Source organism: Centroberyx gerrardi, chromosome 12 (assembly GCF_048128805.1).
Source record: "Centroberyx gerrardi isolate f3 chromosome 12, fCenGer3.hap1.cur.20231027, whole genome shotgun sequence".
NCBI lineage: Eukaryota > Metazoa > Chordata > Actinopteri > Beryciformes > Berycidae > Centroberyx > Centroberyx gerrardi.
The window spans coordinates 16311512-16327010 of record NC_136008.1 but is presented as its reverse complement, the minus strand read 5'-3'; the positions used below and the strand labels follow the sequence as shown (position 1 = coordinate 16327010).

The 15499-nt window shown below is 38.0% G+C and overlaps 1 protein-coding gene across 1 annotated transcript; it reads right to left on the bottom strand.

The window, feature by feature from the left end:
* Positions 1 to 651: 651 nt before the first annotated feature.
* On the bottom strand, positions 652 to 15499 carry c4b (complement C4B (Chido/Rodgers blood group)). The gene is made up of 41 exons (XM_078287267.1): positions 15393 to 15499; positions 14849 to 15038; positions 14578 to 14755; positions 14394 to 14464; positions 14191 to 14279; positions 13978 to 14060; positions 13774 to 13861; positions 13451 to 13574; positions 13202 to 13346; positions 12747 to 12859; positions 12476 to 12628; positions 12182 to 12349; positions 11905 to 12096; positions 8579 to 8725; positions 8319 to 8445; positions 8109 to 8180; positions 7783 to 8007; positions 7543 to 7657; positions 7105 to 7175; positions 6865 to 7004; positions 6527 to 6742; positions 5783 to 5834; positions 5617 to 5706; positions 5322 to 5528; positions 5040 to 5115; positions 4730 to 4922; positions 4520 to 4624; positions 4226 to 4382; positions 3920 to 4101; positions 3633 to 3791; positions 3475 to 3534; positions 3303 to 3393; positions 3036 to 3210; positions 2799 to 2889; positions 2547 to 2621; positions 2374 to 2473; positions 2170 to 2259; positions 1959 to 2063; positions 1361 to 1444; positions 1086 to 1218; positions 652 to 986 (listed from the first exon to the last, which is right to left on the bottom strand). The coding sequence occupies exons 1-41, from the start codon at positions 15458 to 15460 to the stop codon at positions 845 to 847; spliced, it is 5142 nt and encodes a 1713-aa protein (XP_078143393.1). The 5' UTR covers positions 15461 to 15499; the 3' UTR covers positions 652 to 844.

Here is a 15499-nt window from a genome sequence, read left to right as displayed (position 1 = left end):
CCACTCCACCTCTCCCCTCTCCCTCACCTTGCAGATTTTAAGGAGGGAGGGGGTAGTGAGGGGGGTTGCTTTGAGTACAGAGACCTCTCTCAGGGCCTTTACTGCCAGCAACAGAAAAAATGACATCAAAAATAAATACATTTGGTAGGAAAGCTAAATCATACCAGTAAACCCAACTGAATCTCACTCTTTGGCTGGACATTAAAGAGAGGAGTGGATGTTTGTGGATGTACTTTTCTCCCCATCGTTGTGTTCTGTTCTTGTACAGCCAGAAATTTGTAAAACAGGCAACGCTGTGTTCCATTTCAAATATTATCTTACCTTATATGCATCCATGGTCAAAGCAATAACCATTTATAGATGCACAGGCATTTGCTAGACAACATTAAGAGGTTTGTTTTTGTTGTAGGTGTATTGATTAACTGGAGATACGAGTTATACATTGTAAGAAGTGATCCTTTAGAAGATATTGTGGTGGAGCAGTTTGGTTTATATATTCTTGTGTGGATTTAGTCAGGCTGAATCAGTCAACCGCCTACTGTCTGTCTTAGTAACCAATCACTTGCTTTTGCTTTGCTTTCATAATTCTGATAATCATAGTTAACACATACTGTAGAAATAAAATAAAAGACAAAGTCTTTTGGGTGCTGTTTTTGTCTTCTGTAATAAGTAATATTTGAGTTTTAATACAGAGCCATTAATAAAGAACACAAAATACACCTCAATATCCATGGTGACTATATATTTCATGGGTAACTAATGAGGTTTACTGTTAATAGAGTTACAGTGAAATAAGTATGCTGGAAAATGAAAGTTATAGCAAAGATGTTTGTGAATACGGTATTCACTGTCTACAGCCGTTTATCTTGTACTCAGATAAGAAATCATTCAACCCTTTGCAGGCGGCTCTGTAGGACTGTCGTTTACATTTTCGTTCGTCAGGTATTTGTTCAACCCAGGTGTTTGACTCCAACAGATACTGCATCCTACAGAGAGCGGGAGAGGGCAAATATGCAGAAGGAGAATGAATCAGTGTAAAATTTTAGAGATCAAAATCTTTTGCTAATATGATTAACTGCACATACTTTCCGTTTGAGTCAGTTGTGGTGCCATCTTTGCCCAGGATCAGATAGCGTTTGCCCGTCTGTAACTGTCCTTTACATTGAAGCCTCTTGACAAACACTCGAACATCATTGACATTCACATGCATATCTCCATCTGGAAGACACAGAGCATATAGTCATTATGTTTTACAGCAGGTCATCAAAACTTAATGTAATGACACATTTATTTCACCTGTATATTACATAAAATTAAGGTTAGCACTATAACATATGCCGAGTCTTGTAGTTATACTTACGTGCTCTGAGTACCTCAGTTACGTTAGTTGTGTAAAGCTCAAAGTTGCTCTTCACAGACACACTGACAACTTCGACAATGTATCCTGAAATAAAACAAGCATTCAACTAAAAGTCACACCATTTAGACATATAGAATTCATTTTCACCAAATTAATTTTAACAGTTTCACTGTTAAAGCCCCAATTGCCCCCTATGTACTTATTGTACATTTATTTATTATTTTTTGTCATTACTAAATGTAAATGGGACGTGTAAGGATATCTCCTTGTGTGTATTTATGTTGTATGTTGCTGCAAAAAAAAGCCCCAATTGTAATAGAGTACCCCTTTTGAAGCATTGTCACCTTTTTCTTTGTTTTATGTTTCGCTTCATTTTCGCTTCATTCACTTCATCAATAAAAAGACCAGTCTTTTAAATTACAACAGATTATGTAAATTGCAAAACGTAGCATTTTCCATGTTCAAATTCAAGCTATTGAAGAATCTCTATGAATGTATGTGAAATTTCAAAATAAATCCAACAATAACAATTACATAACATTCTGGATTGGGTCTTTAAAGTGAACCAAAGCATTGTATTGCCTTGTGCAGTACTGACCGTAATCTGCAATAGGGAAGAAGCAGGCATGGTTTGAACGGTCTTCCAGTGTGATCTTCTTACCGTTGACTGGTTCAAATACACTTTTTATTTTATGACAGGGTCCTAGAAAAAATTGCATGATATTTCTCATCATTTGCACAGACCTGAAGGATATTACTCAATTTGTGAGAGTGTGTTTGTCAGTACAGGGCTTGGAATAAAGGCTTACTTTCTGCACATTGGCACACATCCTCTGAACACAGCTTGGAGACCATCTTGCTTCTTTGGGGGGCAGAGTAGAACACAGTACACTTTCTCTCTGCGAGGAAAGCACCAATAGTCCGTTAATTCCTGCTAAATTCAACAGAGACGCCCCTTCTAGCACAGATAAACATAAAATGTCCAGAAAACATTAAATAAACTCTGTGCTTACTTGGTTCATAATAATCATAGAATGAGGCTGGAGCAGGCTGTAGAAGGCTAACTGGCACTCTCTGTATAGCGTCAAATGCAATGCATGTGTCTTGTTCAAGCTAGAGTGAGAAAAAAAACTGTAAATTTTGTGCATTTAACATTCTTCAGTGTGTGTATAGATTTCAGCCTTACCTTATTGAAGTAGATCAGTACTCTTCCATAGGAGATCTCATAATGGGAAATGTATTGTTCTGGCGGCAATTTTAGCTGTGAGGAGACAAGATTTATTTTGAGATGACAGTAGAAGAAAGACCAATGCTTGAGTTGGTTCCTCCAATTTTTACTTTATTTTGCAAGTTTCAATGTTGGTGACGTGGAATCATGATGTTGATGTCGACAATGATGATGAGGAGGAGGTGAAGGAGAAGGAAGAGAGCTACTAACCGTGTCCAGGTCCTCAGTTACGGCCTCAAAACCACTCAGAAGTGTGATGTCAGCAATGGCCATTCCTGTGAGATTCCTGCTCAGGCTATAACTGCACACAGGTAAACATAATAGGCAGAGTGAGAGGCTGATCAGTTGACCCATTTTCACAAAACCACAGCTGAATATTTGAGACTTTTATTGAATAAAGGTCTACACGCTTTGTGAGGGGCAAGTGTGATTTTCACTTTAACTAACCTGACACAGACTTCGTAGCTAACAGTATTTTCTGAATTTGGGCTGGGATCAGCATCTCTCCTGTATCGGGTTCGAGCATCAAACCACTCAATTGCTGATCGTGGGACTCGCCCCTCTTTGGCCTCATCGTTACTATAGTCTTCGCCATAGTAGTCATAATTTTCCATGATCTTAGCTGATGAGACAGCAGTCAACATTCCCATGTTGCTTTTTTCAACATTGCATACAGTTTTAATTTTTGAATTTGTATCAGTGGCTAAGGCTCACCAGTGTACTTCACTTTCCCCTCCACTGTGACTTTGATAGACAGTTGCTCACATTTGTCCATGGGTTCCAGTAGATGGTAAGCCTTTACAACCTGCCAAACAGACTGGTGATTTACTGTACATTTTGGATCTCTTTGAACATTTACGGAGAAATTAATTCAATCCAAACTCACTTTCAGCTTGGCCTCCCCATGTCCTGTTAATAACACATTGACGTTGTTCCCTATCATTCTCTAAAAGAGCAAACAGAAGAGAAAAAAGTTAATGTAAGTATGAGGTATGGACATTTATGCGTGCATTTAAGTGTACAGCTGACAATACACCATGCTACCTTCAGCTCTTTTTCCACCTTCTCCCTCCTATTTTCCAGTGACAGATCCTCTTTCTCGGTCCTTCCTGGAACAGTGAACTGTGCTGCCACTTCTGTGAAGGTCCTTGGAGGCTTCTTCAGCTCATACTCAGAGAGGGCTTCCAAGGCCACAATAGTATCCTGGACATGGTATTAAGGCACATTTAACTTTTATATTATGACCGTTAATTAGGGACCACACAAGGAAAATAGGGTCCATGTATTCGGAATATTATTTCAGCTACTTCTCAAGATGGCATCCCAATCACCTGCGTTGATTCGAAGCCTCCTCCATAGTTTTCTTGTGAGGTTAACCAGCAGGCTGCGCTTTCTGCCCTCTCTGACTTCTCAAGTGCTACTGCAGCTAGCAGGGCATAGGCCGTAGTCTCCACTGTGATGGCATCCGCTACCTCTGCAGCATTAGCTCCCCACATATGGCACCCATCTTTCCCTGATTAGTCAAAGAAATAGAAAATAAATGTAAAAGGGAAAAATGGTAACGCATTTCAAATAATATATTGTCATTGGCCTTTTCATTTCAACCACATGGGTGTGTTTGCTCTGATGGAACATGCCTACAGTTGCCAATCTTTCGAGTTTCATCCAGGCACGTAAAGCATTTGGCTTGTTGCAAACTGAGAGGCAGTAAGTTGTAATGGCAACAGCATAGGGCCACTCAAGCTCCTCAAGGTGTGACAGGAGGTACGTTGTTGATTTAAGAATGCTTGCTTCCTGGAGAAAAGTAGCACAAAGGATGTCACTCAGTTCTTTGCATCTAATTTTCTTTGTAAATTATACATTACATGCAGTCTATTAAAACATTGTCACCCTGGAGAGTAGGCCTTGTGTCTTTGTATGCATTATCTCACCGCATTATTTTGCTCTTCCACTTTTAGGAACAGAAGGGACCGGTACAGTGCAATAGTTATGAAAGCTGTTGTGGATGCTTTTTCCTCTTTGCCTCTAATACCTCCCTACATTAAAAACAGAAACAATATTTCACCCACATCATAGATATTGACTTTATTGCTAGATCACACCATACTGTTGTCAAATATACTTAGCTTTTGAAAGTTTACCTGCATCTCATTGTGTATCACTGGATGTGGGTCAGTAAATGACCCATCATCATTCTGTACTGAGAGCAAGTAACGGACTGAGTGACTGATTTCTTCTTCAGATACAACTTTAGCCTGCCTCCCCTGTTGTCCGGTAATCACTGCCTGGCGCTCTGCCAGCAGGGACAGCACTTTCACTACAAGGCCAGTCAGCCTGAGGACAAGAGAAAGAACAGAGAGAGGAAGAAAGGGGGGGAGAGGAGAAAGCTGATTTACAATTTAAGATATTGGGAATAATAAACCATTATGGCAGCATAAAACATATACTCACCAAGTACTAGATGGCCAATCAGTCCATGCTCCATAAGATCCATCAGCTTTTTTGAAAGTCAAAATTCTCATGTAACCTGACAAAGAGATGGTTTTCTTTCTTTGTTTTTTATTTTACAGCAATTTAGAGCAATCAACATGAACAAATGCCTTCAATGATGTTCTTAGAAGTGAATCATATTCAAATGATAACACCCTTCTCTCCCTCCAAAATTGTTGTACATGGTCACATGCAGACAAAAATGAGGGTTACTGAAGCAAAAGAGCTGATTAAATTTCTCACCTTCCTCAGTATACTGAAGGGCCACATCTCTGGTACCAGCAGGCAGTTTAAACCACTGCTGATTAATGTCAAAGTAGCGGAGGGCTAAAGCTGTAGGGGCGAGTTTTTTCATCGTCTGTTCTCCACATCCATCAGGCAACTTAAGCAGGGCAGCAACCCCTTCAGGAGAGAGAAGTCTCTGGGCACTTGACTCGCCAAACCCATCCCCTGCGTGTCAGATGAGAAGAGAGAATGGGAAAAGACATTAATTGTCATTTACACAGTATGGAAAACTACTGTGTCTAGTTGTACATACCCTCCATCTTAATAAAGATATTGGAGTTGGAGTCAGGGACTGTGTTATCTGGTAGATTTCCATCAATGGTTAAAGACTTTGTGCCGCTCCCTATCAAGACGAAGAGAAGGGTTAAAACAATGACAACTTTCACACACTATGATTGAGAAATTCTGAAACAACTCACCATCTAATTTAACCACACGAGTTTCTTCCACTCTCTGCACTATACCTTCTGTCTACAACATGAGAGAAGAGTGTTGAATTATTGTGTGTCCTTGCCTTACACATCAAAACCTGCTAGTGGAAAAAGCATTGATTCATTGATTGAAATATACTTAAAGTAAATTTGAAAGTACTTTAAAGACACGGCTAGAGCAAACTGTCCTCACTGGACAGAATTTGAATTGACATGGCGACTAGGTTGCCCAGTATGACAAGAGCCAAATTCCTTAAGTTGGATACACTTTAATTTTGCATTGACATACTGTATGTCCCACAAAATAATTTTGATTGTTGGTGCAACCAAACCACACATGTATTTGTATGTATCAGTTTGTCAAGATGTATGGAATATTATTCATCCACTGAATATTGATAAAGAAAATATGATAAAGAAAATATGAACAATAAGTCATTCTGACAGCTATGTTTTCCTTAGGATAAAAAATTGCACAATTATTCAGGACAAGAATGCTTGTGTTGATATTCCACATATAATGATAGGCCAACAAAAGCACTAAGTCTGTTTGTTTAGTGTTTACTGAAGTTTAGATTCAACAACGATACATAACTATGATGTGCTTGAAAGGTGTATATGATGGAAGTACAACAATGTGACTTCTCCTTTTCCTCCACTAAATTTTGCTGTATATATCTGCACATGTCCACCATGCAGAGGAAATAGGCATATTTTTTTTTTTTTACTCACCCAAACATTCAAAGTCTTTTCAATTGCATCTATTCCTCTCTCCTGCTCTATATCATAGAGGCGTATTTTGATGGGTATTGTGCCTGTTACCATCGGGACAGCAGAGAAACTGACAAAGCTGGAAGACTGGGGGTCCACAGTAATGTTAACAAAAGCTGTAGAAGTGGCTGAGCCGGGGGAACAAAGCCCTTTAGTTTGTTCCATATGAACTGCCAGCTACAAAAAAAACATTTTTTTTAGAGAGAAGAAAAACATTAAAAAAAACATTCAGAATTTTGTGTATTGTATGCGCCACTGCATGTCCCAATTAGGCTATACTGTATGCTGGATGTATGTACCTGTACAGGATTGTCTCCATAGTTGTAGATGACAGGCTCAATGGCTATTTGCTCATATTTTTTTACTGAGTAAGGCAGCCTCAGAGACACAAATACCTCTTTAAATGTTCTCAACTCATACGGTTCAGCTACACAAAATCCTGGAAGAGACAGGGAGTAAGACAAGTGAATTGCAGTTATTCATCAGACATTCCTCAATCAAATCTGACATGCATTTGCGAGGTGGGAAGCTGATATTACCATGAGTTGCAGATAAACTGATAGCTTGAATCTCCCAGGTGGTGATGGAATCAGGTAGAGACAAAGAATAACTATAAAGAGTTTTCAGACACAATACAGTGAATTAACCAGCTGTAATATAGTGAATCTGAAATATGGTTCGACTACATTTACAATTTATACTGTAGACATTTAACTGGTACTCTTATCCAGAGTGACAGTGAGTACAGCAGCAGAATAAGCTGAATTTCCTCCATTGCCAATATTACAAGCAATAAATAGTAAGGGGTCAAATATATACAAACAACACTACAGGGAAACAAAGGACCTTATGACAGTGAATATCAATTGTATTTCATTGAAAAAAGAAAAGATTACTTAAAAAGTAACCATGGGCTATTATCAATGTAGACTATAATTCTTTGTCCATGCTTTCTACGCTGATTGTCCACTTCTTACCTTTTTTCGCCATTTACATCAAATGTTGTAAATGCAAAGCTTGGAGGGAAATATCGCCGAATGTACTGATTGGTGGTGTCAAAGAAGAACTCTTCAATTTCCAATGCATTTGCAGCTAAAGGATTAAGAAAATTAGAGGTTTGCATTTAAACTCTCTCTGATAATCAAGCCAAACTTATGAAATGCTATTCCCCTTCATGTTTAAAGTGTTTAGTATCCACAATGACAAGTTATCCTCACTTCTCCCAAGTCCTTTCTTGGCATCCTCTTGTCTCAGCCTCTGTCTCAGGTTTTCTCCTTGACGGCAGCATTCAAGGAAGGCCTCTGCACAGAGAGGGTCTGTCTCTAATAGGGTCTCGACCTGAGAGATCCTATTAGCTCTTTCTTCACATGTTCGCTTCATAGGGATGAGAGAGAAGCCACGGACACAACATTCTTGCAGCTTTTCACTGGAGAAGTTAGATTCTGGAAGTGACAGATAAAGGACACATGTTTACAGTACATGCTTACCAGAACTGGCATACATTCTCATAGACAGCAGTTGTAATGCCAGAATGCTGTCTTACTTAGGATCATCATTTCCTGTTGTAGGTCCAAAGAGCGTCTTTGCCGTACAGAATGTGAATGACAGCCAAGCCCTGGAAAAACAATATATCAGCATAGAGCTTACTACAATGTCGTTCTTAGCTCAAACTGGGATAAGTGTAAGCAAGCGGCTATAATTAGATGAGCTACTTTTCAGATTGAGTTGGGTTGGTTGTTGTTGTTTGTCATACCCTCTCTCATTACTGACTCCGTAGACTGAGATATAAAAGACAGGCCAGCATCATTTAGTGTGGAAGCTGCGTCAGATCCTCCGCCATATGAGCAACCAAGATCATATGACTGCATAGAGGAAAATACCTGAAAAAGAACAAGAACTCTGTTTCACCATATTATCGCTTGGATTAAATTAAATCTCTCAATATATTGTGAAAGTGAGCTTCAGAGGAAACTACATAATGCTGATAGGGGTGTGAGGAGGCAGTAGTGTTACCTGCTTGGCTGTGAGTTTGTTATGGGCATTGAGAGCGTAGATGGCCTTATCCACAGCCAGCAAGGCCACTTTGGCTTTCTGACCATGTAAATTAAATTGTAGCACAGCCTGTTTCCCAGGATAAAACTGATGCATTTTTGAGGATACCTGGATTTTAGAATTAAGATTGCAGTTCTTAATTCAGTAAATCAGTAAATCAAAATGAAATACTAAAACTGTAAATACACATACATACTGAAGGATGAGTTTGGTAAAAGTGGGATGTCATATGGTTTTTGTATATAGTTATGTAATTTATTACTATTGACCCCTAGCAGTGAAACCATATGATCAAAATCACATCACATCCTTGGTGTGATGCCATAGAGGCACAAGGTAAGATCTCCAAAGCACAAGTTAAAATCTGTGACATAATTTGTTTCTGTTTTATAACAGTTTATTTTATAACAGTTGTTATAACAATGCATAATACTTATTCATGTATCAAAAATTTGAAAAAGTTGTCAATATGTTTGACAATTGTGATTTTGAAATCAGGGTTGGGGTCAGTTTATGAATTGATGACCTCATCATCAATTCCAATTCAACTGAGGAATTAGAATTGGAATTGAAAAAACCTAGAGGAAACAGAATTGGAATTTAATTGGAATTTCAGGAAGTTTAATTTAATTCAATGAAATTCTGTGAAATTTCATGTTTTGTTTTTGTTTCTTATCATATATCTGAGATTACATGTATTGTTATATATTATCAATACTGCATATCATAAAATGTTAAAGGTACCTTTCAGGTGGTATTTGATGCATAACATAATAATGTATACATTATGATTGAATGCATTTGATTTGTTTAACTGTCTTTTATTTGATTCATACTTAATGTTTGATTTATATTGTTTAGCAAGTCAGGGAAGAACTCTCAGAAGTTAAATTTCTTCAACTCTGCTCTTGGTTCTTGCATTACAGCCTTTGGCGGAGTAAATTAGAAACAATCACAACATCAGTGGTGTAATATTGGGTAATCACCACCATAAAGCGTCCTTATATGCTGATGATATTCTGTTGTTTTGTACCTCTCCTCCTAAATCCATACCACATATTATGGAAACCATTCCCTCATTTGGTCGGCTTTCAGGTTATAAAATAAATATAAACAAATCCATAGTGTGCCCTCTCAATGCTCCCTCAAATAGTACTGTTACTCTTTCCCTCATAGGCAAAATTAATGTGGTCAGGATGAACATACTTTCAAGGTTTACCTATTTTTGACCCTAATGAAATTAGAATCTAAAGGTGGACTATAGGACTCCCAAATTTAGAATTACGCTATTGGTCCTCTCAGTTAAAGCATACGATATCTTGGAATCTTACAAGACATGATTCACTGTGGACCCAATTAGAAGTACTCTCCTGTGTACACCTTCTCCTTTGTGAACAATTTTCAAAATATGCAATCTTTAAATGAAACATCTCCTTTATACTGTACTCTTTGGTGTGGAAGGATTTTAGTAAATTTCTAGATATAACATCACAGACATGCATTAACTCTCCAATTGCTTTTAACCCTGACTTCTCTCAATTTATGGTCCACTTTGGGCCTAAAAATTCTTTTTCCATTGATTCTCATTCTCTGAAATCCTTTCAGGAACTTTGTATGGAAATTTAAATTTCCCAGAACAGATTTTTTTAAGTAGCTTACCTTCAAGTCCGCCACATTGTTACTTCTGTAATTAGTAAGGATGAATTTAGAGTACAGTTATCTGAGTTGGAGTCACTACTGTTTGACTCTGTTTCTATGATTCTATCAAGGTAAAATCTCTATCTTATATAGTTTTATCAAATCACTCTCTCCTTGAGAGCCATCTGGGAATTAGATCTTGGTACAACTTTGACTGAAGAATGCTGGGCTTTGTAAGAAAAAAAAAAAAGCATAAAAATTAAAGAAACTAATTATAATCTCATCTCAAAATATTACCGTACATTTGCCAAAAGTTGAACAACTCTATATCACTCCTCTGTAGAAAATTTAATAATGAAGCTGCAACGGATATGCATGTATTTTGGAATTGTAAAAAAATTGATTCCTTCTGGGAGAAAATACAATGGGCTGCTCAAATTGTTCTGGTCAACTTTGAAATGATCCTTGGTTTGTACCTCTAAATGCCCCTGCTGGTTCTGTCTTTAACACTGAAAAGGAAATAACATATTTTTAACACTAAAAAAGAAATGATATATATTTTGCCAAGAAATGTATTTTATCTCAACGGGTTTCAAATACTAGTCAAACTCTTTGTGGATCCAGCAAATTACAGAGTTTTTGCCCTTGGAAAAACTAACATATGACCGCATCCATAAAAGTGATGCATTCTCTCTGATATGGTCTCGCCTTATAAAGTTTATTGAGAGCAAACAATCACTCTTTCCTGAAGGCTAAATGATAGCCTATATATCTCTCTCCTCTCTCTTTTTTGGAAATACACATTTTGGAATTGGAATACACACTGGACCCACTTTTGCCCTTTGATGTCCTTTCGGTGGGACAGATGTTAAATGCTCTCTCTAAACTCTGTTAACAATTCCGGATGCATATGTGTATATAAGAGGTCTGCAGTGGTCACTTTTTTTTATTTTTTTTATTTTTTTTGTGTAACGGGCAGGGTCGGGGGTCTATATGTCTGTATTTGTAGGAAGCGGGTGGGATGGGGGGGTATATGTTTGTACACATTGTAACATACAGTATATACACATTATTAAAAATAGAAGTGGAATTTCATGGAATTTAACAGAATTAAATTCTGTTTCCTGTCATTCCAATTCGATTCCTCCAATTCTGTTTCCGTAGAGCTGGGTGCAATTCCAATTCCAACCCCAGGAATTGAATTGGAATTTACCATGCATTCTCAATTCAATTCATGAATGTTTGAAAGTCAATGTTTTTTGACTCTAGCTTTGTCTGATAAAGTGGGACAGCACGATTTAGATAAAGTTGGATAGTCTTTTAAGTTTTAGCAATAGAGAAAAGAAATGCAATTTACATTAGCAAACCACTTCTACTTAAGCTAGGAAAAGCTCTGAGATATATTTTGTATGTGTGTTGGGTAGAAGTTGATAGATAAAATATATTTTTGCAAAAAAGAATGCGCATTTTTTGCAATTGTTTGCATTTACAATTATGCTGAATTTACCCATGTGCGTGCACACACACACACTCACACACAGACACACAACCCACAACCACTACAATCAACAGAGGTAAAGTTCTGTTTGTCTCACTCAGTATCACTCATGGTCAGTCTGCACATTTATCTACACTAGCTGTTTACTCACCTCGACCTTCTTCTCACACTCAGCCTTGACATCTACCCACACAGAGTCAGCAATGATGTCACCACGCTGGTTGTAGTAGTAGCCAATCAGACGGAAGGATGGTACCATATCAGGCGTTATCAGCAGGTTGTCTATCGTTGTAGTTCCAGCTCTGAGAAAATGCTGTTTTATTAGGCTCCCTCGACTAAAGACCTACAACATAGACAATTTCTTTTAAAATACTGTAACTAGTCTTTGTTAAAACAAATCATGTTGCATTTGCTTAGATATGCCTCACCATGTAGTATATAAACCCATTCGGTGGACCATTGACAGCTTGGTATGTAACGGTAAGGGACTCGCCCACAGAGTAAATCCTGTTGGTAAAACTCAGGTACAGGAAGCAGTCACTCGGTGATGAGGCACGTTGGATTACTTTCCTCTGTTGCTGGCCATCTACAGACACCTATTGAAGACATGGGTGAAAACAATTGACTGAATTAAAGCATAACTATGAGACTATCCACACTAATTCGCCAATGGTTGCTCAGTTTTGATTCCACCTTTAACTGAGTTGTTTGGGGATACTAACTTCAACAGCAACCTCAGCATCGGGAATATTAAAGACAGCAAACACTGCCCCCTGCTGGTTGGTGGCTTGACTAGACTTCTCCTGGGTTGTTAGTACATGAATCTCTACTGGCACACCAGCTGCTGGGGAGCCATCTGGGAGACGAATGACCACCTGCCATAACAACATACAAATCCTTAACATACAAAATCATCAAAGGTACATCCTTTGTGTTTGTATGTGCTTGCTTATTTGTTTGTTTGTTTGTGCCCATTTTATTTTTCAGGCTTACCACCACATCTAGCGGAACTCCAGGAATGAAATGTGAGCGAGTTCGAGACAGATCAATGGTGTAAATGTGAGAGATGATGGGAATGGAAACTTCTGCCTCTTGTAGTTCACCACCTGGGCAAATAATACAGACAGTTTTATCAACCCTAATGAAAAAGCACCATAATATTCCTACAATATTCCTTCCTAAGGACTTATAGTGTGTCAGTGATACTCAATATTAGGTTTATAGAAACCTTATCATAGGCTACTTTATGGCATTTTTGATCTGCTATGGTGTCACTATTATTCTTAATATTATTCGTATTGTTATTCCTGTACTTTATCCTACCAGACTTTTGAATAATATTATGAGAGGTTGTGTAAGTCTTGATTCAAACTGCTATGTTTCCACATGCTTTTACATATTGCAACATCCCTCTAAAATCCCTTCTTGTGTTCCAGTGTGTCCTTTACTTCGTATGTTGGTGACAGACACAGCCAAATAGAGCTCTGCTCCACTCTGCTCTAAGTCAGAGAGGGTTTTTCCCTCCAGCTGGTCTTGGAGGTTCTTATTTAACTCGGCTGTCTGGAGAATAGCTGTTGCTTTCCCATCCTGGACCTGCAAGAAATGGTGAAATTGTTGGTTTTCAAATAACTGTTAAGAGGTTTTATAACAAATGAGTTGTCTTATAAAATGTGGATGGTGGATATCTCTTCTCTCACTGAGCCAGTCAACTCCAATCCCCTGATAAAGACAGGCTTCATTTTTTGGCCATCTTTAGAACCCTTTGTTATCACTCCAAATCGGCAGTGGTAGGCTCCTTTGACTGTCTCACCATATGAGTACCTGGAAATAAGCATTGTAAATGCATTCTAACATGAAATAAGCATTGTAAAAACCAGACTCCACACTAGTACTTGAGATGAGCACCCCAAATCTAGTATGTCTATAAATTATTACTTAAATAGGATCTCTCCACTTTTTTATTGATAGTAGAACTTGGTAGGACAGTCAGGGATTTATTAATAAATGAATGAAAGCTTACAAGGCTGAGATGGTGAAGTTAAGCTTTGGGGCATTCAGCAGAAGATAGCTTTGCTCCATTCCGATGGTCACCTGAAAACTGGGTAAAACTAGCATGTGAAAATAAAAAATATATATTAAGGAGGGAATAAATATTATCTATTATTGCAAAAACTCTGTTTTAAATTCTTGGAAAAAAATGCATGGTATCAAGTTGTTAGCTCACCAAATTTCTGGACTTTGAACTCTCGAGTAGCAGCATGTGCTTCATCGCCTTCATAGTGTGCTACAATCTTCCACGTACCCATTCTATGTAAACAAAATATACATGTATTGTAAATGTGACATCTATATTCCATATGCAATTTTATTACTGCACTAAAAGTTGTTTGTGTAGTTATCAGTGTAGTTACAGTTACTGGCAAATCTCTCAACATACTCAGAGACATCAGGTATGTTGAATGAGTGACTCAATATTCCTCCCTTTGCTGTCTTTAAGGACTTCATTATTCTGTTTCCAGCAGCATTCTGTCAAAGACATTGAAATCAGTTGCAAAGGCCTTTTAAAATTCTCTTATCTTCTACAGAAATTGCATTGCATACACCACAACTGAATCCATGCACAAAAATGTATCTACTCACAATTATCAACATTTGGAAATTTTCCTCACGAGGCCTCAGTGTATGGTCAAGAGTGAATATCCTGTACATCACTAGCAGAGAGAGAATCCACATACCGTATGATTAATGGCTATAAAATATTCAACTATCTATGCCAAGTACTGTATTTTTCACACAAATTTTATATTCATTCACTCTCTTTTACCTTTCTGTGTTGGGTTGTAGATTGGTTGATCAGTCTGAATGAAGATATAGCCCCTGTGTTGAGACACCAGGACCCTTGTTGACTTCCTCGTACTGAAGGATGGGCTCTCTGCCATCAGCAGAAGGTAGGGGTGTGCAGACTTGAACGGAAGAAGCTCTGACATCTTTTCCCTAGAAATCTGTACAGATAGAAATTTGAACCTTGGGTAAATGACATCTCAATCCTGTATAAACTTTTTGTCTTCTAATATCAGTTGGGAAGTTTTGCTTACCATGAGCTCAACTGTTTTGATTGGTTCGTTCTCAGTACATGTAATGGGAATCTTCTCAGACATCAGTTCACCATTATCCTCATTCTCCAGGTAGAGAGTAACAGGGCTACTGAGGGGAGGCTCTCCCATCTGGACAAACACTTTCTCTTTAACACCCACATGGAACACATTGGGGGCTGAGATGAAGAATCTGTACATCAAGGCAAAAAATGTCACTTATCTATCCATTACCCCATTTTGCATTTAATATGAACTATAAAAGATCTCTACTTCTATGTCTAACAGCAGGTACACATCGACAATGCTGCAATTTTAGTTAAATCCAACTAAAATACCACCTTAGTGAATGGCAAAATAATCACTACAACTGTAAATTTGGCATGCATTATACTGAAAAAAAAAAAGTATATATACGTGTATTTGTGTATAGCAAGTCTCACAAGCCAGAAAAAATATTTTAAGACATCTCTACATTAAACAGAAATAGGCTGACATTACATGATGATTACATGTTGTAGTTTCATGCAGCTATTCCAACATTTACCTGTCGTTTGCACACGCAGAGTCCAGAGTTAAGATGAGGAGCAGCATAGGACAGATGTGGCACTCCATGGTCCAGCTTCTGTTTCTTTGCCTGCTCTGACTCAGGCT